We start from the raw sequence: 25,286 nt of genomic DNA, 5'->3' as shown, positions 1-25,286 counted from the left end.
CTTGTGGCAGATAGTTCAAAGCTCAAGCAGGCCCTTCTTGCATGGCAAAATTGTCTGTTGCACCCTGTTCTCCTCAGTAGTGTTAGCAGAAAAGGCAGTTAAATTCAGTGGGCGATCTCTACTGGGACATGTCCGCTATTGGAATGAGCGTGATCCGGAGTCTACAACAGAGTATTTCAGTTGCAGTCTCACAGATAAAGAGGGAAGGAATTTCTTGCCTTGACCTGCTGACTACACACATGCTAATACAACCTGGAATGCAGGTGGCTTTTTTGCTTCAAGGGCAAGCTGCTGCTGTGTTCAACTTTGTCTCCCAGGACCCCCAGGTCCTTTTCTGCAAAGCCCTTTTGTAGGTGGTCAGCCCCAGCCAGGCGTGGTGCGTGGAGCTATGCCGTCCCAGATGCAGGGCTTTGCATTTGCTTTCCTTGAACTTAGAGGTTCCTGTCAGCCCATTTCTACAGCTTCTTGAGGTCTTTCTGCAGAATGCTGTCCTCCAGCCTGTCAGCCACTTTGCCCAGATTGGTGTCATCCATGAACTTCCTGAGAGCCCAGGTTGTTGCTGAAGATAAAACAGTATTGATTCCTGAGCCATGCCATTAGTTACTGGCTGCTAGTTGGATGACTACTGCTGGTAACAGCAATTTGAGTACAGCATTTAATGCCAACATCTCACTAATTTGGCTGTAAGGATGCTATGAAAGATGATGTCAAGGGCCTTGCTGAAGTCAGGGTGAACATCTGTTGCTCACCGTGTGTCCACTAAGTCTGTCTTCTCAAAGAACTAGTCGGGTTAGTCAGGCACAGTTTCCTCTCGATAAATCTACTTTGGCTCTTCCTGGACACCTTTGTGCTCTGTATGCATGGAGGTGACTTCCAGGATGATGTGCTCCCTGACGCGAGCAGGAGCTGATGGTAGACTACCTGGCCCGTAGTTCCCTGGAGCCCATCTCTTCAAGAGAGTGCCTTTTTTCCGGTTGTCAGGATCCTCCACCAGTTGCGGTACCCTTTCAAAGATGACGAAAGCAGTGTTGCAATGACTTCAGCCTGCTCCCTCAGCATTCTTGGATGCATCCCATCTGATACGCTTGGCTTTAGTGCAGCCTAAATGTTTTCCTCCTATGGGCATTTCTTGGTAGTTTAACTCCGAGCTTTGGTTTTCCAGACTCCATCCCTGCATGCTGATGGATTCTCACTGTATTCTTGGAGTAGCCTTCTCCTGGTTCCACCCTCCCTTTCCTGCCTTGATGTGTCTGAGCGTAGTCAGTGCACCTTCTGCCGTGCTTGCTCAGCTTCCTACACATCGGAATGGACTGTTCTTGTGCTTACAAGAGCTTGTCCTTTAAAATCAACCGGTGGCAATTAGAGCGCTAATTAATGGTAAACCACTTGCACTTATCTGTGTCTTCCTGCGAAGGGGGTATTTTCTGGTAATGATACTTTCCTTAACATGGTTACATCCAGAGATTGTAATCTGCACCCTAAAATGTGCTAGTTTAGAAAATCTCTTGAGAGTCCTTGTTGGTTTTTTTCCTCATTGATATGGTCTTTGTACTAGTGCTCAAGCCACATTTGAAAAAAAAAAAAAGGAAGATAGGAAAGGAGTCAGCTCTGCTCCAGAAATACTTCTGTACTCACTGGAAAATGTGTAGAGTTCTGTGTTACACCAAACTTGAACATAGAACAGGAAATAGAAGTTGCCTGTAAAATCATGTTTTATAGTACTAAATGAGGTCAAATAAATGTTGATTTTCTTATTCTTACTTGCTGTCTTTTTTTTTTAAATTGAGAACCCAAAAGTGTTCCCCATTTGTAATACTGAACTTGGAAATGAAAACTTACATAACGCTGGCAGTGAAATGCAGACTTTTATTAAGATAAAGGAACCTCAGCATCATAACCGTTTCAGAAAACTCTAGTGTGCTTCAACTTATATTTCTCATGATTTTAACACTGAACTCCTTTTTGCATTATATAGGGATAAATGCAACTCAGCTTCCAATACATAGCTACATATGCGAAATTAAGAACTGTATGAGTTTTGCAGTGTGCAAAAACAGACTGTGTTTTTGGATGTGGAAAATACTATCCTTGTCTTTGCGTTTACCAGGACACTTTTCACAAATGTGATGTAATATGTTTTTGTCTGCTTGCTAGGACCAAACCTAGTTATCAATTGCACGTAACTTATCGGGGATAAAAATCTGTTAAAAACAATTTAGGTGGTGTCTGTTAAGATGCAACTGGCATGTGTTCTAGGCTTGCTTTTTGGATGCATTTCTTTAAAGTGGTTTTGCTGGCTTGAAACTTTCCTAATGTGCTTTTCCTCTGCCAATACTTACCAGTCAGCCAAAGCGTAGAAAAACAAAACAGGATTCCTGTTGGATTTTAATTCTGTGTTTTTTCCCCTCTGTTGGACATGAAGCTCTGCATCTCCTTATGTAGTGTTCATGCAGCTACTTATGGCAGTAGCAATAGCTATATTCTCAAAGTAGTTTTGCTTGAATTGCCCTTCATTGTCATGTTCTAGGTGCACCACCACTTGTCCCTCGGCATTTTTCTTACCTGCAAATAAAAAGGATGTCCTCCCCTTAGCACCACACTGCTAATAGATGGCTGTTCAGAGTGGGGCTGCATCTGGGCCCCTGCAGTTCTCCAGCTCTGAGCTTCCCATCGGTGGCCACTGGCAGCATCCCTTAAGGCTCGTGGGGGGGAGGGGGGCAGGGGCCAGGGGCCAGGATTTCTTTTGTTTAAAACCAAGAATCTTTCGAGGCTTGCTGAATTCTGCCCCTTTGTAATAAATCATTATGTTTGCAGTGTTTGTAACTTCAGCAGTGACTCATCAGTGTGCAGTATCACCACCATCTATGTTTTCTCTCTTGGGCCTCTTGATACCAGCTAGTAAATCACTGTACTTGTACGTTGCTTGCGTGTGAATTCATTGATTTACTTTTTTCATCATCTTAAGCTCCTTTTGGCAAGTATTGTCAGCTGAATGTGTTAAATGCTGGTCCAGCTGTCAGATTTACTTAGATGAAATCTTTATTTTTCCCGTGAGTCCTACTTGTGAGCAAAATATAATTCTGACTCAAAATTTACAGATTACTTTGATTTAAAAAATGGTTTCATTCAGTCTGCTCTTCTGAAGCTTTGAATCTCACAGACCTTTTTTGAGGAATTTGGTGTAGTAGTAGAAGAGGTAAAATGTAATATAAAATTGTTAATTTTTTTAGAACAGTGGTTTAGTGCTTAATATTCCTTAGATGCAAGTGTTTTGAAATGTCATACTAGAAAAATGCAGTAAACACATGATTTTTTTTAAAATTTAAATCTTAGTGCACAGAGTTTAATTTTAGTTCAACACAACACCTGTTCTGTGATTCTTAATTGTCTCTATTCAAAGACAAAGCGTTGTCATGTTGAACTTGGATATGTATATAGCATTTATGTAAAGCTTTCTTTCTCTGTGTAGTCTTATTTATGACTGATTCTGTGGAACTCTTGAAGGAGTGCTCAAAATTCAGCATGTTCTTTTAATGCTGCATGCTCTGTCTTTTTAGTGGGCCTTTGGAGTAACGCTGTGGGAGCTGATGACTTTAGGACAGACTCCGTATGTCGATATCGACCCCTTTGAGATGGCCGCTTATTTAAAGGATGGCTATCGAATAGCTCAGCCAATCAACTGCCCTGATGAACTGTAAGTGCATGTTTTTGGAGAGCAGATAAAATACCTGTTTTGTAATCGGCATGTTAGCCAGCCTTATCCTGACCCAGCTCTTCTCCTATGTGCCAAAATAAGGAAATGGGGTTGATAATGGGAGGAGGGGGGCAAAGGGGCTGGAGGTTTTCAGCTTGGTGTTTGTGGGGCTGCAGTGTCGGAAGCCATGAGGTTTGCAGGCAGAGGGAATCTCCATTCTCTCAGCAAGAATATGGAGAAGTGTAGTGGAGTTAAATGGTAGGGCTTGAGGTGTTTATTCATAATCCTCATGGTATAGGAGGATGCAAGTGCACAGGCGCTACTTATTGCCTCGCATGTTCTTCCACATCCCCTTCCCATAAACCTACGGCAGAAACACACTGAACTATACTTTTACAATAGTTGAGCAATTTCTGATGAACTATGTGTTGCTTCCTCCGGGGTTGCCTCTGACTTGTATATTTAATCAAACCAGCACTTCCAATCACAGCACATTATTGATCATCCCAGGTATCTGCCTTCTGGAGGAGTCGTACAGCATAGCAAATCAGAAGATACAGGCTTCCTTTTCTCTCTCCAGTCAGCAGTTTTTCTAGTGGTAAATCCTAGAGTCATTTAGGTTGGAAAAGACCTTTAAGATCATCAAGTCTGACTGTTAACCCAGGACTGCCAAGTCCACCACTAAACCATGTCCCTTAGCACCACATCTGTGTGTTCGTTAAACATTACCAGGGATGGTGATTCTACCATGTCCCTGGGCAACGTGTTCTGATGCTTGACCACCCTTTCAGTGAAGACTTTTTTCCCCGGTATCAGATCTAAACCTTCCCTGGTGCAGCTTGAGGCCATTTCCTCTTCTCCTGTCAGTTCTTATCTGGGAGAAGAGACCAACCTCACCTGCCTACAACCTCCTTCTAGTAGTTGTAGAGAGCGATAAGGTCTCCCCTGAGCATCTTCCTTGCCAGACTAAACCTCCCCAGCTCCCTCAGCCGCCCCTCACAGCACTTGTGCTCTGGACCCTTCCCCAGCCCCGTTCCCGTCTCCGGACACGCTCCAGCCCCTCCATGTCCCTCTGGCCCTGAGGGGCCCAACCCTGAGCCCAGGAGTCAGGGGCGGCCGCACCGGTGCCGAGCGCAGGGGGACGGGCACTGCCCCGGCCCTGCTGGCCACACGGCCTGGGACACGAGCCAGGCCGCTGCTGGCCGCCTTGGCCACCTGGGCACACGGGGGGCTCCCGCCCAGCCGGCCCAGCCAGCCCCCCCAGGCCCTGTCCCGCCGGGCCCTTCCCAGCCCCCTGCCCGCCTGTAGCGCTGCCGGGGGCTGCTGTGCCCCACAGGCAGGGCCCGGCGCTGAGCCCTGCCGACCCTCACCCGCTGGCCTCGGCCCCTCGGCCCGGCCTGCCCAGCCCCCCCGCAGAGCCCCCTGCCCCCCAGCAGCTCAGCTCCCCCCAGCTGGGTGCCCCCTGCCCTGACTGAGGGGGCACTCGCTCCCCTCGCCCAGCCCGGCGGTGCAGACACGCAGCAGGACGGGCCCCGGCGCTGAGCCCTGGGGAACCCCCCGTGTGCCCGGCGCCAGCGGGATGTGACTCCATGCCCCACCGCTCTTTGGGAATGCTGTTTTTTGCTTGCAGGTTGGGACTGTGGTCTCCTAGCTTACCTTCCCATGTCTTCCAGGTTTGCTGTGATGGCCTGCTGTTGGGCCCTAGATCCTGAAGAAAGACCCAAGTTTCAGCAGCTGGTGCAATGTCTAACTGAATTTCATGCAGCATTGGGAGCCTACGTCTGAAACTGCAGAAGATGATTTAATTCACTGATTGGGAGAAGGCACGGCATACGTCTGCAGCTCCATGCATCACTTGGACTCACACACGTGATGTGTATAAAGCAACACCAAAGGGAGAAAGCACTTCTTCCAAAAACTGTGCCTTAGAATGCCTTAGTAGTCTGAAGTTTTTTGTAAGACCTCTTGATGTTGAATATTTTCTAGATATCACTTTTGCTAAGTTAAATCGAGACCTTTTTATTTGCCATCAGGATTTTTAAAGTGTAGTGATAGTGAACTTAAAACACAAGATTTGGATGGACTTTGCACTCTTACAACAGACATGTGATTCTTTTGAAGGGTATATGGAACTGGTAGAAAAGTGAGGATGGGGGAAATTAATGCAGAAGCCACACTGCAGAAAAATTTCCCTGCTTTTTAAAATGTTGAAACTGAATATTTCTGACCAGCTCTAGTGTTTGTACTTGTGTGTATCTGGAATAGCTTTTTAGTATCAACTTCTTCTATTTTGAGACAACAGCACATTGTGGTTAGATCCACAAGCGGCATCTTACTTTTTTAACCCATTCACAAATGTTTTCTGGAAAAGCTGGTCTTCAGGATACAATATCTCCTTTTCAAAGCAGTAAGTGATTATGTAAAAGTGATTCCAGTTTACCTCATACAGAGAGTAGAAAAGGTGGGGTAAAAATGGTGCCCCTCCTTTCAGATAAAAGGCTGATGTGATTTTTAAGATGGTTTTATGTGCTAATAGAGGCCTTCAGAGAAGCGCCAAAGCAGCCCTTGTGTGGGAGTCTTTCACCTCAGACTTCTGGATCGCAGTTTCTCTTGTTCAAAAAGGTACTGGTTGTTTTTTATGGGCTTTTATGGCCTGAAATGGGCTTAAATATATAAATATATATTTGTAAAGACACTTGCAGAGTAAAGAATGTTTTTCTATTACATCTAATGTGGAAGCTTGGTCCCTCACGTTGCCCAGTGTATTGAACGTGCAGATTGGTGGTGGTGGTGGTTGGGCTGGAGTTGACATGAAGACAAGGTGGATTGCAGGCCTCCCTCCCTGCAGAACTAGTGCCTGAGACTTGTTATATTGTCCCGCTGCCACCTTTAACACAAGTATCCATTCCACCCCAGCTTATTTTGAGTTGAACATTGCTTAAGAGGACTGAACAAGGTATTTCAGGAAGATGTGTGGTGATCCATTGATTCAGCCTCAATAACTTTCATATTCTGTATATAGCAAAGTTTTCTTGTAGAGTAACTTCCAGTTCTCCAAGTGAACTGTAGGTTACGTCCTCTATGTGGTGGCTCCGTGAGGTGGGTTGCACTTCAGCACAGCGTGAAATGTGAAAAATTGCCTTTTGTCTCATGCCATCTTTGGAGTAAAGCATGTGTAGCCTCAAGTGTTTGTGCAACTGCGTGCTTGGGATCCTTGCCCTGACAGGCTCTGTAGCGATCGCAGCATTTTAGAAGACTCTGGTCTGCAAGTACGAGCAGCTGGATTTGGCTGTGTTGTCTGCCTGGATTTGGCTGTCATGCGGATGTGCAGCTTTTGTTCTTTCCAGAGTTCTGAACCTTGCTGAAGACTTTTAATTCTGATCAGTATCATGTGAAGCAGAACTTTGTGCGGTCTGTTTACAGTCTTGCAGGCTGCCCCTTTGCATTGCTGAGCTAAAACGGAGTGTCCCTCAAAGTGCAGGAGCTTTCCTGTCTGTATTTCAGCTTTAGTTATCTGTGGCTAGTGAACCAAGTCTTGCTTTATCCTCGAAGGAAATTTTCCTTCTGCCTCAAGTTTGGGCATGTTTTGATGGGCCGTGTTTGCTTGAATGAACTGAAACCGGTTTCATTTGGTTGGCTCTGGAGTCACTGAGTTTGAGGGTAGCAGCAAGGCTGGTTGTGTGGACTTCTGTGGTCGCTTTCCTTTCTGACCCAGGGGAACTACCCAACGTCAGTACTTGTCTACGATGACTTGGTTGTTAAAGCTATCAGTGGCAGTGTTATGTCATATCTAGGTCAGTGTTATAACGGGATCTACAAAGGTCATAGCTGTAAGATGTACTTGAGATTGGAAAACAGCCCAGGGTGAAAATGGTATGTGTATTGTATGTGCTTCCCAGGGTAGAGCCATGTGCATACGAGGTGTGTATCTTGCAAAATCCGTTCACGTCTGATAGGTATCTGAAGTGACATCTAACCGCTACGGTCTTAAGGTGGGTTAGGGATGTACTGCAATTCAGGCTGCTCTGTGGGAATAATCAGCGTGAGCTGTGGGAATGGTAAACTCCATCAGCTTTCCCTTCGGTAGTCTTTCTCGTCTGCTCCCAGATGAGTGTATGCATCAGTGGAAACTGAGAAGTGGTTTAGTGTGGTGTTCAAAGTATAAAGCTATCCGTTTGGGAAATTCTGCTGTCATTTGAACATGCTTCACCCACAGGGGTTAAAGCTAAGACAGGCGTTTTGCCGATAGCAGAGCTACCTCAAGTAGATGCCTTGCCAATAATTTATCATACCTAAGATTGCAAATAGCTTTCATGCTGGCATTTTGCTTTGCTTTGCTGCTGCTTGTGATATATCTTAGCTCCATGGCCTTTTAGGAAAGCTCTTGAGCCCGTCATTTGAGTAGAAGATTGAAAATACAGACTTTATGGAAGGAGAATATTATCAGTAGCTTCTTCTCTTAAACTACAGAGAAAAATTTCAGTGTTGGAGTTTGGTTTGATTGGTACCTGCTACCTGAATACAAATAAATGCTCATGGCACTCTTTCATGCTGGAGAGGCATCAAGGGCACGTTGATGATAGTCCTCAGGCTTATAAGCCCCACTGGCAGACTAAGGTGGAGGCGTGCTTTGTGTTGACAAGAAAAGGGTGAGAGAAGAGTGGCTGTTTTGGCCATACTAAACATATCAAATAGTCTTTCTTCAATCTTTTTTTCCACATGTCTGACTTCGAATAGGAGGTAACAGGCGCTGGTGGAGAGGTACAGCCTTGGACCTGACGTATAGAAAAGATGTTTTGTATGTGGGAGAGCCAGGAAACAGGAGTTAAAGGGGAAAAAACCAGCTGAGAAAGCCCTAATCATACTTCTGGGGAAAATAACAGGCTGAGGATATATCAGTCCTCTCTGTTCCCAGCCCTCTGGAGCATGATAGCTCCTTGCTGTGAACTCTCTGTAAAATAATGTCACTGGAGACTTCTGCAAGAGCCATTTCAGTTGGAGTGTCAATGCTGAAAGTGAATGGGAGGTGTTGTGGAGAGGGCTGGGGAAGCAGCTGTCGGTAGCTGTCATGGGTGGGCTTAAAGACAAAAATGAGCAAACCATGTGTGCTAAAGGTGGGTTTTGGAAATTATACTGCTCCTGTATTAAGGAAAAGCCAGAGGAGACCAGTAAAGGAGACTGTGTGGGAGTGACCATTGGGAGAGCCAGGTGGAGCTCGATTGGTAGGCAAGTCAAGAACAGAAAGCTGTGGTTACAGGAAGGAGAGAAAACAGGGAAGATTGTGGGTCCCCGTTTTTTTTTTTTCTTGGGAGAGTGATGCTGGGAGAAAAAAGTAGACAGGAAGAGGTGAAAGGCAAGAGGTGTTGAACATTAAGTTGGGTGGCTTACTGAGGAGATTGCTGAAGTGCAGGGTGTCATGGGACTCCCTTCGAAGGCAGAGGTCAGAGTTGGTTGGAAGGGCTTCTGATGCAGTGGGGCTCCGGAGTGAAGGAGGGGATCAAATCATGGAGAGAAAAAATGGTAAGAGAGAAGCCTGAGAGCAGGCAATGAACTCGGCAGCAGTGGTGAGTTGAGAGCTGTGGGGGTGCTGAATTAGGGGTGTGAATGGCACCTGGAAAGCAATGCTGAGGGAATGGCTGCTCCATGGGCAGTTTTTCCGTGTAACTCAAGAGATGTCTTGGAGGATCAAAGCGCTCTTCTTGGCTTTCTTGGCCAGCCTTCATGTTCAGGTTGTCCTTCTGTTTCCCGCTGTAATTGATACCGTTTTCAGCAAAGGGTGAGACTGGCATGGCAAAATGAGCATGTGAAGATGGTGCCATTTGTTTCTACTAGAGGTGACCTTGTTTTATTGAAGTTTAATTATTATTTTTTTTCCCTGGAGTTTGGCACTAAAACTTGGCACCCCACCCCAAAGTGTTTGACAGCCTTTGGGCTAGGATTTGTGAGAAGGCTTTCAACTGTTTGCTCTGGAAAGACACGCATGTGGTGTGCTCTGAACTGCAAATATGGAAAGGGCTTGAGTCAGCTGGTGCTTTTCAGAAGAAAGTGGAAATATTGCCGAGACTGTGGAATTTCTGTAATGGTATTGAGTTTTGAGCATTTTTGTGGTAGCTGATGGATATGAATCATTTTGAAGAAAAGGAGGATTAGAAACACAAAAAAAAGAAAAAAAAAAAAATAGTAGTCCTCTGTGAAAGGAGTGGTATGAGTGCATCAACCTCATATTGCGTGAGTACATTCCTTGCAGGTAAATCTGCGTACTTGGGGCCAGGTGTAAATTTGGCTGTCTTCTCCATTTCAGTCCTCAAGTCCCATGATGCCAGCTCTGAAATGCTTACCTTTGAAAGCAGCCAGATACACACGCCACACACAAACCCAAATGCCAGTGTTAAAAACCCCCTCGCTTGACACACAGGAAAATGAACGTGCGTGATGATGGGTGTTTGTGCGAGCCTTGCTGTAGTGTTCTGGGAAGCAGCCCAGAAGTTGGTGTGTTTTCTGGCTAACACATGCTGTATTTTTTCAGCATGCCATGTGACTTGTAGTGCAAATGATCTGTGACCCAAGGACCCTGTGTGTTCAAGGCTGTGTGAACTTAGCATAAGAAATCTCTGTTTGTCAAGTGAACTCTTAGTGTTGACGAGTTGTTATCGCAGGATGCGAGGTGAGTCCAGCAGTAGCCTTTGATCTCAGCACAGGCATTTCAGTGAGAAACCATTTGAAGAAATAGAAGAAATTCTATGATTCTATGAAATCTGATTAAAATATGAAAAAGGGCGGGCTGCTTCCTGAGGCTAGCAGCCTGCTGAGAACTGATAGGAATGAGGTTTGATGCAAATAGCTTACCAGAGCCACAGAGTGCCGGATAAGGAGCGGATCTGGCAGCTGAAATCTGCAGTGCTGCTGCTGGGGGAGTGAGGCTTTGACACCCTTGCGCATCCAGGTTCTTACAACCAGATAAGGACATCCCTGCAGCCATTTGTGTGCTCCACGTGGTGATGCTTTTGGTAATTGCTGCTTCCTCCCTGGTAAGGATGTGGGGAATGCACCTTCTCTGTGGGGTGCCGCCTTGCAAATATTAGATTGAAATGGCATTACAGGGAGGGAGTATTTTGGGGGTGGAGGGAATGTGCTTTATTCTGATGGCTCATCTCATTCCTGTAAGGAGTGAACCTTGCCTGTCCTGATCTCTAACTGTATCTTGCCTTGGAGCAACATGTCCAGTATAGTGCTGCTGTCAGTTATTGCCAGCTTTATAAAAAGAGGAGGCTTGTGTTGCTGCGCAGTAGCTCTGTAGCAGAAGGCGAGGTTTGGTTGTGAGATTCAGTGGGTTTTGGGGTCAGTTATTGGCCTGGTTGGGGCTGAGTATACTAGGTTTAGGACCTGAGAAAGTTTGGTATGTGCTCTCTCGTGCTGGCTTGTCTTGGTGTCCTCCAGCGCCACCAGAACTGCAGCAGCTGAGGGCTCCCTTGATTGCACTGTCTCCCTTTATAAACCATTTGCTGTCATGCTTCCCTTGGCTGGAAAAGGCAATAGCGTTAGTTCTGTCTCGTTCCTTTCATGGCACAGAAACTGTTCTCAGTTGCATAAACAAGTGTGGCTCACCAACTCGAGGACCAGCTCTCGCTCCAACTCTGATGCTCCAGATAGCAGATCCTCTTTTCAGGGCTGCACAGCAGCTGAAGCAGCCAGACATGTCAGCTTTTACAAAAGCTTCAAATCAAAACATTTTTCCACTAAGAAACACAAGAAATATGCAGAGTTAAACAAAATAATTACCCCAAGTGTATTTCTGATTCAGCTGTCGGCTTCTGTGCATTCCTAGGGTGGGAGAGGCTGGATGCATCAAATAACCCTGTCTCCTTCTCTCCTTCCCTCCTGCGCCCCAGCCTTTTCTTCAGCTCAGTCTCATCTGTAGACTCAGCTTCCACCTTTTTTTCTCCCGCTGAAATGAGACGCACTTCACTTTAGTTCATTCTAGTTCTTTTGCGTAATAAGTTTTAGATCAGCCTCTTTTCTTGCCTCCTGTTGTGTTACTGTCCCCATAGCTTTTGGCCCGACAAGCTGGGTTTTCTCTGGGTTTAACCCTCCAGGATGCAGGAACTCTTTCTATGCCTTGCATCCCTGTGGAGCCAAAACACTGAGCAAGCAACCAGAAACCCTGGCGCTGGCTGCGAGCGATCCCCCCACCCGAGAGCTTGGGCTCCTTAGTGAGACAAGATTAATCTTGTGGAAACCGTAGTTTGTAAGGGAAGTACTGAAGTGGAGGAGTTCATTTAATCGTCCAGATAACAGAAATGCCTTGGACCTATGTCCTGATGTATGCGAAAACCTATGTCCAGAGACATACTGCAGCTGTTGTGAGGATGTGTCTGTCTCCCTGTCACCTTGCCTGATGGGAGTCACTTGGTGTGCAGCCACGTCCCCTGTATCCATCCTGTCCTCCAGCTGGAAGGCTCACTTCTGATGGAATCCTTCTTGCCTGCAGACACAGGAATGGCTCCCCTTCCTCCTCAGATCCCCTCTTTAGATGGTGGTGAAAGCCCCCTTGCGTTTCGGTAGCCCCCTGGCACGCAGGTCGGGGCTGTCTCTGACCTGGCAGGCTGAAAGCTGCAGAAGTTGTGGCAGTGCAGCTGGAGGGGGAGAGACCTGTAGCAGAGTCTGACCGCTCGGGGATCATCTCGGAGCTGTCCAACACCTTCCAAAGATGCATTTTCAATATTTTAATGCTTTTTTTTAAAGCCACTTTCTATGCAGGCCCCAGGCTTGCTTGCCCAGCCAACGCTGATCACTCTAAGCATGAGGGTTAGGGATGAAAGTTATGGGGGTGCCCTCAATATGTCTGTGGTGCTTCAGCCTCTGGAATAGACTCGGAGAAGTGGTGGGAAGGTGAAGCCCCAGGTGCTGAGTGCATTTCTGCCGCAAAACCCAGGCGAAAGCAAGTAGGAATCTCTTCTGGACATGCTTGAGATGTGATAGCCTGTGGAGAATGCAGGTCAAATGCTGTGGCTAACATGTAAAAGCTGTCTTCAAGCTTACCTGGTCCTAGAGGCCCTGCTTAGGGCTGCTCAGCCGCATGCCCAGACCCTGTGTCCTGCACCTCTGGCCTGGCAGCCTTGGTCTGACGCTTCCGTGGGCACTTCTTGGTTCTTCAAACCCCCCTTGCCTGCAGAGAAGCAGGCTGCCCCTCGGTGATGGCCTTCCTCTTGATCAAAATGGAGCTGAGCTGTGAGACTTCCATAAAACTGTTCTCCAAGCTTTGTTTTTGAGCTAAGAGAACCCCACAGACAGGAAAAGTGCAGTGCTGGGGGTGATTCATGCTCTGGGAGGAAAAAGAAATTGAATTGTCTGTCCTTAGTGAGGCAGATGGGACAGATGTTGGCAACGTCTCCCGGGGAAGCGCTGAAGAACAGACTGAATGACGGTGTTTGACTGAAAAAGGGCTAAAAGGAATAGGGAAGTGGACCGACTACCCTTGTCTTTGCAGAAATGTCAGAACATTTAGGAGTAAGCCTGGAGGTGAGGAGACAGCATGCGGGCTTTGGAAGAGAATATTGATCTGCTGGGCATGGTGAGTGAAGGATGATACCAGCAGCAGTGAGACAGTCAAGTTTCAGGTGAGAACAGGTCTGTTGGTGTGACAGGAGGCTTCAGTCTGTTGTGTTGGGTAAATATCACGTGTGGAGTTTCTCTTTTGATGCATAAGCTGCTGTTTTCATGGAGCAGCTGGACAGGACACCCCCCAGAAAGAAACCAGTTCATCTTGGTCCTGGACACGCATAGGACCAGCTGTGAAATTCCTGGGGAGCTGCTGTGTACCAGCCACCAAACGGCGCTTGTGTCTGGAGCCCTCGCTGGTGCGAAAGAGCAAAGGCCCGGGGGTGGGGAACAAGCAGTAGAAAAATCCCACAACTGAAAACCCAAACTGAACTTGGCGGTTAAGTTTGAAAAGCGGAACTGCGTAAAAACAAAAGCAATTTAATGAAAAAGGGACTGTCAAGAAGGTAACGTGCCCTGAGGTTCTGTTTGCAGGACTCCGTGCCTGGCTGAGGGCTGGCCAGAGGGCTAAAATCCAGGCCCTGCAGGCCCGTGTTCAGCTGGCAGGGGTTTGCCGTCAACAGGTGAAAGCAGGTCGGGGTATTCCTGACGTTCGGGGGCACATCACGCTCCCGCGTGGGTATCGCTGCTTCCACGAGAGGCCTTCAGTGGTGCTGCGGTGGGGCCACAGCAGCGGGCAGAGGGAGCGCAGGGTGGGCACGGGGAGCAGCAGGGGCACTGGGAGCGAGCAGCAGGGTGCCCTGCCCCGAACTGGGAGCATCTGCAGCCGGGAGGTGCGGGCAGGGGGGAGGCAGGGCTGCTGCTGCCCGGGAGGAGAGCAGCACCCCTCCGGCCCCGCTCGTGACGCACATGTTGTGTGCTTCATTGTGCTCAGACTGGTGGTGTCTGCTCCGTGAGCCCTGAGGGAGGGTTTCAGGCAGAGTAGCGCTGGTTTTAGTTTCGCTAGCTTTAAACCTTCAGTTTTCTTTGAAGAGGAGGATTTTGAGAAGGAACAAAGTGCTGGCAGCTGATGGACAAGCAGTGTTCCCTGTGTTGCAATATTCAGGCTCCCAAGAAGCATCAGTCACTAAGGGCAAGGTTGTGTAAAAATTATTTCATTTTACATAATAAAGAAACGTGTGGTTGAGGCTGCCTTGCTGAAGGGTTATAAGAGCAGGGGGGGTTGGTGGGGTATCAAGGCAGCCTGGACGGTACAGCCAACGTCTAAGGGTAGAGCTGACATAGCAAAGGGCATCAGCAATGAAATTGCTACTCAGGGATGGGGAACAGTAGAAATCAGTGTCTGCCTTCGGCAAAAGGGCAGAGGGGAGAAAAATGACAGAACCCGTGGTTTAGACACCTAGATTCATTTAACTGCTCTGTTCCACACTTCTGCCACATTAAAGAGCTCCCTCAAACTCCTGAGTCCTTGGTTTCCCCTTCAGAAAGCACCAGCCTGTGTCACAGGGGTGTTGTGCAAAGGAAAAAAAGAAGAAAACCAGTAGTTGCTCCCAGCTTCTAGTCAGAGTTATTTGTTAATTGGTAATGGCACAGGGGCGAAAAAAATGTGAAGAGGGAATTGCTGATGGCTTCTTTGGGAGTAGCTGGAGGGGGAAACCTGTACTGCATCTCCAAGTGGCCCTTCCATAGGGTGCCATCGTAAATTAACTGCCAAATTTTGCTTCCAAAACAAAGGAGCGGGTTATTAGAGGGACTCGAGATGAGAGACAGTTGCCCTTGAGCTTGTTATAACAACACACTGGGATGATGAAAACCTGTTGACAAACTTGCTAGTAAAACTATTTTCATCTGAGTTGGTCCTCTCTCCAGGCAGGATGACGCTGGCAGCTGAGTTACGGGTCCAGCTGGTCTCAGAAAATGCCGTTTGCGGTGGGGGATTGCAGCAGCTCGGTGTGAATCACAGCCATCTCCATCAAAAGAGGCGCTCAGGGTCAGTCTGTCCAGCAGCAATCTCAGCTGCTTGTAGCTGTTGTTCTTGGGGCACAGGTTAAATGTCAGGCTACTTCAGGTCAGTCACCTTTCCTTCTCCGATGTTGTTTTAAACAGGGATATCTTGGTCCTCTCTGCAGAGACTGTTCCTAGCTTTGTTTTGGCAGTGTTGGAATATGACAACGTGGGTTCTGGAAAAAGCTGTTAATTCCAGCTCTGCTCAGCATTTGGGGAAAACAGTTTTATTGTATGTCAGAGCCAATTTTGGGTTTCTGCAGGGAGTTCTTGTGCCTCGGGGAATCTGTGGTGATGTGTGCTTGCCTCCTCTGCACTGATGCAGCTTGGGATGCTGTTGGCTGCTGCCCAGTCTCTCTCTCCGCAGTGCCAGCTTTGCAGAACATCTGACTGTGCACGCAGCTTGGGCCTTGGCTTTTTGGTTGTGCTCTCCAAAGACTCAGCCAGAAGGGCGTACTTGGGAGCAACGTGAGCACTTCTTCCTAGAAACACAGGGCTTCCCTGGGTCAGAACAAACTGCCCTCACATTGATGTCACAAACCTTAAGACGTGTGCTCACTTAGGCTAGGACCGTCTCTGTAGCAGACTGTTTCTTCCAGTTGTGACAGTGGACCCCCAGCGTGATTCGTGGACCTGCAGAGGAGATGCTTAGTGTTGTATTTGCTGCGTGAATTTGCATTTTAATTCAGTGATGGTGCTGGTGGGGCCGTGTCTTTTCCACCCTCCCAGTGGGGGTTATGCCAGCTCACCTCTTCAGATGCTTTGATGCTTTCCTTGGAACATCTTCTTTTTATTGTTTGGCTTTAGTAAACGAATCTATCAACCCTGCCAGGATGTGCACAGAGTCTTGGCAAAAGGCTGATTCTTTTGGGAGAGCTCAGTGATAAAAATTCACCTTTCCACTCTGACCTGTTAACAATTTTGGTATTTGTCTCGGGCAAATGTTGAAGTTAAGGCTGTTGTTCTGTTCCTTGTAGGAAGTTAAGGAATACAGTCCCATTCCCTTGTATGTTAAAAATTACCGCCCCAGTTAGAGATTTCGGAACAGCCATACTGGGGCAGATCAAGGGTCCTGGTCTTCTCCCCAACCCTGGTCAAAGCAGATGTATGGAGAGGAGGAAGAGCAGGGCAGGCTTGTGCAACACATCCTTTTGAGACCTCTTGCAGCATCCAGCCCTTTCCAGCTTGCATGATTTTCCAAGCCAAATGACACTTCTGTTTACTAAGACATTAATTTCTCTTGTCCAATCTTCTCTTGAAACCCTGTGTGTGTTTAACATCCTCAACATTCTGGAGCGAGGAGCTCTGCAGCTCAGCTATTGAGTGAAGAATTATCTTTTTCTGTTGGTTTTTTTTTTGTTTTGTTTTGTTCTTTTTTGCTCTGAACTTGCCTTCTCATCTCCTTTGCCCTGGAGCAGCTGTAGCATAGGAGGCTGTGAGCATGGCCCCCTCTTGAGTGTGAAGAGCTCTGGATATCTAAGTTGCCCATTTTGCAAGGGCTGGGGGCCGTAGATGTGCACACAGTTCCTGGTGCGGTTGAACTGGAGATTTACCTAGCAGGGTAAGCAAATGTGATGCCTTCCCCCCCCCCCCCCCCCCCCCCCGATCCTTTCTGCACAACACCTCACGCTGTTTCCTGCTGAGGAGTGGCCTGATGTTTTCATGGAGCACTGGAAGTACACGACGTCTTTGGGGATAAACTAAAACGCTGTTTCTAACACCTGGTTGCAGAGCTGCATTAGGATTGCCCTTTTTCCTTGTGTAACACTCATGTAATGAGTGCATCTCATCATGAACAATTAGCTGTATTGGAAAGCTTAAGTATGACTCCCAAACAAGTTAAAAACAAAACAAAACACTTTCAACAATAATAAAAAGCTTAATGACCTTGGTTGTACATGCAGAGCTCTAAGTTTTGAAACAAGAAGGGACTTGTGGATATTGTCTCTGAGTCTATAGAAACACATAACTCTTTCAAAGATCCTTTGTTCCTTTGGATAGCGAGAGCCACTCTGGGTGTGTTTCTCTAATCTTGAAATCTGTGAGCTTTAAGAAAAAAATTAAGTTAATTAAAACAATTTTTACATTTATTCTTAGGCGCTTCTGAGTGTGGTACCAGACTACATGGTTGCCTATAGATTTCTGTCCTTACATAGTGATCACTAAAAAAGCAGTAATGTTTTTACCACTATCCCCTCCCTAAACCTCTGCTTGCTTTGGAACAGACCAGTTTGGTGTTTCAGTTTTAGTGGATTATATCGTATTTCTCAACATGTCTGCGCAATAGACGCTGAATCCCAGCAGGGGAATTTGGAACCATAGGAAAGAGAGGTGGGTGGAGGGCGCGTTAGGCAGTCGTCCCTCCCATGAATATATTTCCTCTTTGCAAGTCGTTGATGAGATGCCGTGTAGCTGCAGGAAGCTTGAGTGCTGCCACTTCTGTTTTATCTTGTTCCTGCATCCTGGCAAAGTTCATCTGACTTTAACTGGTGACGGGCTCACATTTTCTCCCAGCTCCCTGGAGCAGAAACTGTTCGTCCCCTTGCTCTGCTGGCATCGGTGAAGATGTGCCTCCAGCTGGGTGCAGCAGGAGCCCTGGTGGTTGGACCCCCGTAGTCAGCAGTGGTGTGGAGCAGCTGTATGTTGTCCTGTGCTGGTGCAGGCCCCGGGCTCCCCAGCTGTCCGGCCAAAAGCCTGTGGCTGGGCTGTGCCCAAAGCTGGTATCTGGCTGGTGTGTGCACAGCACCTCGTCCGTGTTCATCCTGCTGTGCTGGCCCAGGCAGAAACCCACCTGCTTGCTCCTCAGCCAGGAGCAGCATCTCTTTTTACTGCTTTAAAAGTGAATTTGGGCTGCTTTCATCTGGTGGGGATGCCTAGCAGGTCTCTAAGGCTCAGAAGCCTGAGGGTTTCCTGGCTCTCCTGTCCCTGCACGGCCAGGTTGCTCCAGGGACAAGAGCCCACATTTGGTGAACTGGTGTTACTGCCCATGACAGCCCAGCACAGCGTCCCTGTGAGCTCTGCAAGAGCAGAGGGGAAGCTACAAAGCATAAAACTGCCAAGTTACCATTCTTAGCATTTCTTCAAATCCTGCTTTCTTTAAAATCCCAAGGTTTGGAGTCCTGTCCTTACGTGAACATATCTCAAGGTACTGCAGCAGGTTTCTAGCCCTGAAGAACTGAAAACTGGAAAGCAAATGGGCTCTAACAGGGGAGATGTCTTATTTTCACCCTGGCATAAAAAGTCTTTAATTTTTTTTTTTCCATGTTGAAGGAAAAGTGTTTTCAGTCACACGTGGAGTATGTACCAGTAACATGTAAATCCTTCAGCTTCGCCCCAGTTGCTTGGACAGCACTAGTACAGGAAATCAGGAAATTGTTGCTGCTCAGTGTTCAACTGCAAAAATACTGTAATCTTTTGATACCATTTGGTGGAGGAAGTGGTTTTAAGTGTTGATTAATTGCTTGGACTTGAGGGTTTTTTTTTTGTCTTGAATGCTTTAATTTCCCAATCTCAAATTTTCATTCTTTCCCCGTGCAAGACACTTGCTCAGGCCACCCACTTCGTTCAGCTGGTGTGTCTGTCTGTTGTTGCAAAACCCTACAGCCTTTCCAGGAGCTGCAAGGTGTAACTCAAAAGCCACAGGAGGAGAAGCATCTGTGTGTGTCTCCTTGCTAGCAGCAGATGATGCTTATCCTTGGGGATTACATGTCCTGGGAGGGGGGTGGTTTGTCCTGAAGCTCTCCCCTCAGGGGATTTCTGCTGTCGGGCCGGGTTTGGAGCTGCTTCAGGAGTTCCTCCTTTGGGAAATCCACCCCTAGGATGCTTCAGGCTTGCTGTGCTGCTGCCAGCGGTGAGGGCTGAGCTGAGCACGTGCCATGGGAAAGGGATGCCCTGCAGCATCCCCGTGCCTTGTAAAGCAAAGCCCTTGTTCCCCAGCTGTGCCTGTAGGCAGGTGATGCTCCAAGTGGTCCCTAAAGGTGAAGGAGGGGGAGAAAAGGCTGGACAGGGTTCCCCCTTCTCCCACCCCTCTGTGAACGCATGCACGTTACCCAGCAAGGGGTACAGCGGGGAGCTGATGTGTGAATCCTGCAGGGCTGATGGGAGGTGCTGTAGAGCAATGTCTTTTCCTTGTCTTTTTCTCCGTGACTCTGTGAATCCTCGGCAAGATTTGGCTGTGGGCATCCCACCCCATGATTTGCTTCATTAGGGATCTTTTGGGATAAATTATTTTGTAATTGAGCCATGCAAATATGTCAAATAAGCTGTAAATGCTTTTTGCTTGTGTGGGCCCTTAGCGTCATGTGTCATTCCCCTGCCAAGAGATCTAAAATTTTTGAAGCCCGTTGGTTCTCTTTGGGGAGGGCAGCAGGCAGGAGCAAGGGATACCCAGGTCCTTGTGTACCTTGTGCTCTGTGCTGCCCTGGGGCCACGCAGGGCACTTTTGCCCTGCTGGGCTTCATCCTGGTCCTGCTGCAGAGGGATTAGTGCCACCAAAGGCAAATGAACTTGCTTGATATCTTCAACACTTGCTTCCCCTTTGCAATTTCTGCCAAGCAGCTGTCCCTTTGGGAGGCACATGGCAGCCTGGCAGGCTCCAGCCCTGCAAAGCCGCGTTACCTTGCTTGTTTAAACAAAGGCAGGTGGCTAACGTGGTCAGAGAAGGAAGCGCTAGTGATGCTCAGAGGTCAGCCTAAAGAAAATAAAGGGATGGGAGCTGTAACCTTTATGGTAAGGGCCTCCTAAACAAAACAGCTTGCTCACCAGTCTGAATCTTGGGCAGGTCTTGGAGAGAGGTGGGAGCAGCTGGTATACCTTCGGTGGCCCACAGGGAAGTTCCATCGGTCGTGGAGAATGGTGCCACATGCCCTGGCCAAACAAAGCACCACCTGGGTGGCAGCATCTGAGGTAACAGCAGGCAAGAGGGTTTACTGGTTGAAGGCACCTGGTTTCTGAGATCCCAGGGCTGTCACGACCTGGAGTGAAACTTGTTTTACGTTACCCTCTGCCCCTGGCACAGATGTGAGAGTCCCCAGAGATGTTTTGCTTCCGTAATGTCCCCCAGGCTTCCAGCACAGCACTGAGTAACCTGTCCTTGCTGCTGCATCCAGGGCCGCTCCAGGACCATCAGGAGCAGAGCAGTGAGGATGCAGCAGCACCTTCTGCATGTCGGGTCCTGGACCATTTCGTGCCTCTCGTGCTGGGTGCAGTCCCCTGTGCTGTGAACACAACCCAAGAAACATCTGCGAGAGCGGTGGGGCTGGTGGGGGCAGTCTGCAAGGAGGCAGCACGGCGGTCCCCACTCTGCAAGGAGTGTGGGAAACGTGGTCCCCTCCTAGCATCTCTCTGAGCTGCCCCCGCCATGCAGAGAGGCCATCGGCTTTCCCTCGGGCAGAGGGATGCTCCCACCTAGCAGCGCTGAGACTGGTCAGGTCTGGGCTCGGAAGAGCTGGCAGATGTCAACGGCATCGCCAGTCCGGGCCCGGGGGACCTCCCTGCTGTGACCCTGGAGAGGCGCACGCTGTGCCAGATGCAGTGTTCTCCCGGTGTCCCAGCGGGAGGGAGATGGGGCTCACGTCAGCGGGATGGTTTCGCTCTGTGCTCGGGGATAAGGGAGAGCTGCAGAACATCCTCCATGGTAAATTGTTTGGCAACTGTTCCATTATTTGCTGACAAAGATAAGGCCAGCATGAGCTCACAGCGCGGAGACACTGCTGTGCACGGGGGCTTTATACAGCTACAGAGACATCACTCTTGCGCAAGTCCTGGCTGAATGAAAACAAACTGTATTGCTTCCTCTTTCCTTCATCTCTCCCTGTACATTTAGTGGAAATGCTGATTTTTTAAAATTTTTTTTAATGGGCTGAAGTCAGTGTTACCACAGATTTTGGTTAAGCTTTTTCCTGGAAAGCTGTGCCCTTAGAGAAGGAGGGTCTAGCGAAGGCTTGGGCTCTGCACAGGTGCTTCAGAGGAGGTGGTGCTGGTATGGCCTGGCAAGGGCTGAAATTGGTCCATCTCCTGGGGCCAGCAGGAGAACTTCAGCCGAGAAGTTGGAGGAAAACTTGGGTCAGCACAAAACACTTGTTGATGTACACTTGATATATTTTTTTAAAGATGGCAAACCCCGTGGGCAACATGAGGGAAGCATGGAGTTGGATCTGGGGAAATTCAGATAGCACCGAGGACACACAGGGAGGGCTGGGGAGCCGCAAAGGTCCCGGCCCAAGTGACACAGCCCCGGGGTTTCGGTGGCTGGCTGCCACCTGTCTGCACCGTGCCCCGGGATGGAGCCTGGTGTTTACTGAACGGCTGTGTAAGGGTCTGGTCCCTCCCTGTACCGTCTTTATACAGGGAGGGATCTCCATCCAGGGAGCTGTGCGGGCACAGAAAGGCCTCTCTCGGCATCAGTGGTGGGGTGGGTGCTCTGCGGGGGTGCTGAGGACCTTGCAGTGACCCAAAGCCCAGCCGGGAGGACAGAGCTGGGCTTTGCATTGTGGTGCAGTGGGTCTTACTTGCAGCTCTGCCTCGGCGAGGGGCTGGCCCGTTCACTGCATCTTGCTTTGAAAAATTTTGCCCTGGGCTTTTGGTGGCAGCTGCTGCTCTTCCCTGCACTAGAGGTATCATGGTCTGCAGGCCTGGTGGTCCCACACCTTTTATTCCCCCCCCCCCCCCCCCCCCCCCCCATTATGTAGCTGTTGTTGGGACCCCCCCCCCTTATGGCCCTGTTGAGTTTTCTCACTTGTGGCCAATTCTGGCAGCAGCCCACCTTGCCGTGCTGCTGGCGATGGTGTCCTTGTTGTACATCTCATCGGTGGGTCATCTGCTGCTCTGCTGGTGGACTAGTACCTCAGCAGAAGATGCCTGGTGTTCCTTTGCACTACTTCTGTGGCTGGGCAAGGAGCTGGCAGCTATAGCTGTGTTAGCAGCTCTGCTCTTCTGCTGTTGTCCTCCCCCCGCCCTAGGCTTCGGAGGCCAGCGGCCCTAGTGACGTTCCTGCAGAGAGGAGGGCCTGGCTGTTGACTCGTGACATTGTCCATCCCTGTTGCCATCCCACCTCCTGGGGGGAACCTGGTGGGAGAGATCAGCTCTGACGCAGTAACGCTGGTGGGACTGGCGCCCTGGGAGAGGAGCAGCACACCACCAGGCACTTACAGAAGCTGGGGCTGAATACAGACACTTCAAATGGGTTCTCAGCCAAGCCCTGGGGCTGTTCCTGGTGTGGGTTGGGAGCATCTTGACTGAGAAGCACACGACAAAGGTCTGCGGTGTCAAAACTGCCAGCTTAACACTCTGCAGAGCAATCTGGCGCGGTGGTGACAGCGCGGTGGGGGAGCGGAGCTGGCTGAGGTTTGGCTGCCTGCCTGCCTGCGCACGCTGCGGTGCCATGGGCCACCGCCTGCGGGGTGGCAGAGGCAGCCTGGCCTGTGGGTGCACACAAGGCTGAGGTGTCTGGGGCACAGCAGAGCTGCTCGCAAGGCCACCCGTGTGTGAGTCACTCCAGCACCATCTCCGCCGGCACAGGCAGAGCCGTGACCGCTGGTGAGCGGTCTGCCGGGATGGGTCGCAGAGGGCAGAGACGGGGGGGTTAGGGGGGGGTTTGGTTTTGTTTGGGGGGGGGTGGGGTGTTCCTCTTGGTGGAGGTGGTGCAGAGCATTTAGGGTATCCCATCAGCCGTGGGCAGATACTCCATGCAGGTGGGCGAGTTGTGGTTGTCCTGACTTTGGGTTGCTTCTTCCATCTGAGCCTCTGGTCAGACCTTTCTCCTTGAGTGGTTGCCTTCAGTGCAGCCCCTCCTAACGCAAGTCGTGCTAGATGCCCTTGCCTGATGAAAATAGAACGGTGACCTCAAGGGTTTTCCTTTGAGTGTGTCTTGAGGGAGAACAAATGGGAAGGACTTGAACAGGCCATCTGCTCCCCTCCCATCCGGCCATGCTGGGCCAGGCCCTGTGATAACGTTGGGTGAAAGGCAAAGCGTGCCAGGAGGTCTGGCTTGAAGGGCATGAGAAGGTGCAGCATCGCAGGGTAGGGGCCTCTCAAATCCCACCAGACCAGGGACTGGTCTTGGGGAGCAGAAGTCAACAGAGCCCATGAGAAACTGCTGTCCCTCCCAGCCTGCTGGCCCTGGAGCAGCTCCTGCCCTGGGCCACCTCTGCCTTCTGCTCTCGGTAGATCTCCTGGAGCCCACCTCAGCGGGGCTGTAGGGCAGGGACCCCAGCAAACATGGCCAGTCTGGATTGGGTCTGACCTCCCCAGCTCCAGGGCCCAGGACAGGTGTGGAGAAGGCAAGCATGGGAGTGGTGTGCACCCCCCGAGACCCACAGATCAGCTGAGCTGACTCACGGAGAGCAGCGAGCCACTGACCGGTGGCTCCTCCAAGCTGTGTGCCTCGTTAAACCCTGAGGTGGGAGGGTGCCGTAGCGTTCAGGGCTGCTTCTTCAAGGCCATGTCCTCCTTCCTCAGAGCTTTTGGGGGCTTTGGGGCAGGATGCTCTGGATTTGGTCCAGCTGAGCTGCCCTGGGTTCTGCCCCACTGCCCTCCCCTCCTCCTCTTCCCTGGGGAAGCATGGGCCAGCCTGTGTCACTTCGCAGTGTCACCATCATTAGTGGCAGGACCTCATCAAAGGATGTTCCCTTGGGCAGCCTGAGTTATGGGAGCCCTGGCCAGTGCAAGCAAGGGGACACCGCAGCCTCGCTGTCCTGCCGCTGCCCCAGGGGTCTGGGGGTTCCCAGCCTGGGGGAGGGGGCAAGATCTGGACACTGTGCTCTTGTCCCCAGGCAGCGATGTTGGTCTTGCCTGGATGAGCCAGATGCTTTCCTCGTGCATCTGGTGAGACTCAGCTTGTCAGCGGGCTCCTGGAGCAGGAGCGGGCACACCTCCTGTGCTGCAGACACGCCAGGCTGGGAGATCTTCCCAGCAAGCAGGGCACGAGCCCAGCAGGATTTGTAGTTCATGCTGGAACTGTCAAATCCTGGTGTGTTCATATCTCTGGGCATGGTAGATGGTGTTCCTTCAACCTCAGGTGCCCTCCTGGGTTTGCTTGGTTGGTTGGGAGGAAGGCTGGTGCTCTGCTTTTCAGTTTGGGCTCAGCTCTGGTTACGGGGATGTTTCTGCCTGTCTGCTGAGGGCTCCCAGCCCCAGCTGTGTCCAGGTCGAGCCCAGCCTGGGAGCCAAGTGGTGAGGAAGGGAGTTACCATAGGCAGTGCTGGGTGACCTCTGTGTTTGCGGTCCTCTTGCCTTTGTTTTGGCAAAAGGCAGGTCCTGGCAGCTCTGCTGGCAGCGAGGCACCGTGTGCCAGTGGCCAGACCAGGAGGGTTAGCGTGCAAAGCCGGGACCATGGGACGGTCAAGCATGACAACTAGGAGCAGCTCCCATCCCATTCCCAAGGTCCAGCTGCTCCCCAAAGCTGGTGCCAGCCTGGCTGTGTCCCATGCCCTCCCTGATGCCCAGGCTCTTGCCGCGGGTCAGGACCGTGTGTCCTGCAGATGTCCGTCTGCCCCAGGAGAAGCCCCCGTCTAACCCTGGGGCTGAACCTCTCGAGGTTTCTGTGGAGTGAGGACTTAGCTTGGGCTGAGCCACACCTCGGCAAGAGGCAGCATGTCATCGCCTCCGTCCCTGCCCTGGGCAGAACAGGGAGGGATCGTGCCCCGGGCCTGTTCCCGGCACTGTGCATCTCTTGGCATGCAGGCTAACCTTCTACGTGGGCTGGAGCCACGAGCCACCAGCGCCAGGGCTCTGCTGCTTCCCAGCCCTGCGTGGGGCAAGGGGTGCCCTTGCCCTGGGGGGGTCCTGCTGGGCACACACGGGGGGTCCGCCGAGCCCCATCGGCTGCCTGGGCATGACTTGGCCCCCGCTGAAGCTCAGGTTAGGTCTTGTGTCCAGGTGCAGGCAGCTGGGTTGATGCAATGTGCCTGTTCCTGCTCGGCGGGGAATGTTGCTCACCTGCCCGGGGAGGCACACGTGCTCGCATGGCTGGGTGCTGCCTGCCAAGCCTTAATCTCCATTGTTTGACAGCTGGCACTCGGCTGACGTCAATCCCATGGCTCTGGGGGCTTTTTGGGGAGGAATGGGCAAGTCTCCGCATACGTGTGCTTGC

At 50.1% G+C, this 25,286-nt stretch overlaps 1 protein-coding gene across 2 annotated transcripts in view; it reads left to right on the top strand.

Moving 5' to 3' along the window:
• The window catches only part of RYK (receptor like tyrosine kinase), a 65,293-nt gene extending 58,873 nt beyond the window's left edge, over window positions 1-6,420 (top strand). For both annotated transcript variants that reach the window (XM_055817300.1, XM_055817299.1), the window contains exons 14-15: window positions 3,558-3,694; window positions 5,368-6,420. In XM_055817300.1, coding sequence (XP_055673275.1) covers window positions 3,558-3,694; window positions 5,368-5,479 — 249 coding nt within the window. In that variant the 3' untranslated portion in view covers window positions 5,480-6,420. The remainder of the gene's footprint in view (window positions 1-3,557; window positions 3,695-5,367) is intronic.
• The last annotated feature ends 18,866 nt before the right edge of the window (window positions 6,421-25,286 follow it).

Source organism: Falco peregrinus, chromosome 12 (genome assembly GCF_023634155.1).
Source record: "Falco peregrinus isolate bFalPer1 chromosome 12, bFalPer1.pri, whole genome shotgun sequence".
In the NCBI taxonomy this organism is placed as follows: Eukaryota; Metazoa; Chordata; class Aves; order Falconiformes; family Falconidae; genus Falco; species Falco peregrinus.
Note: the sequence above shows the minus strand (reverse complement) of the source record. Positions and strands in the feature narration are given on the sequence as shown.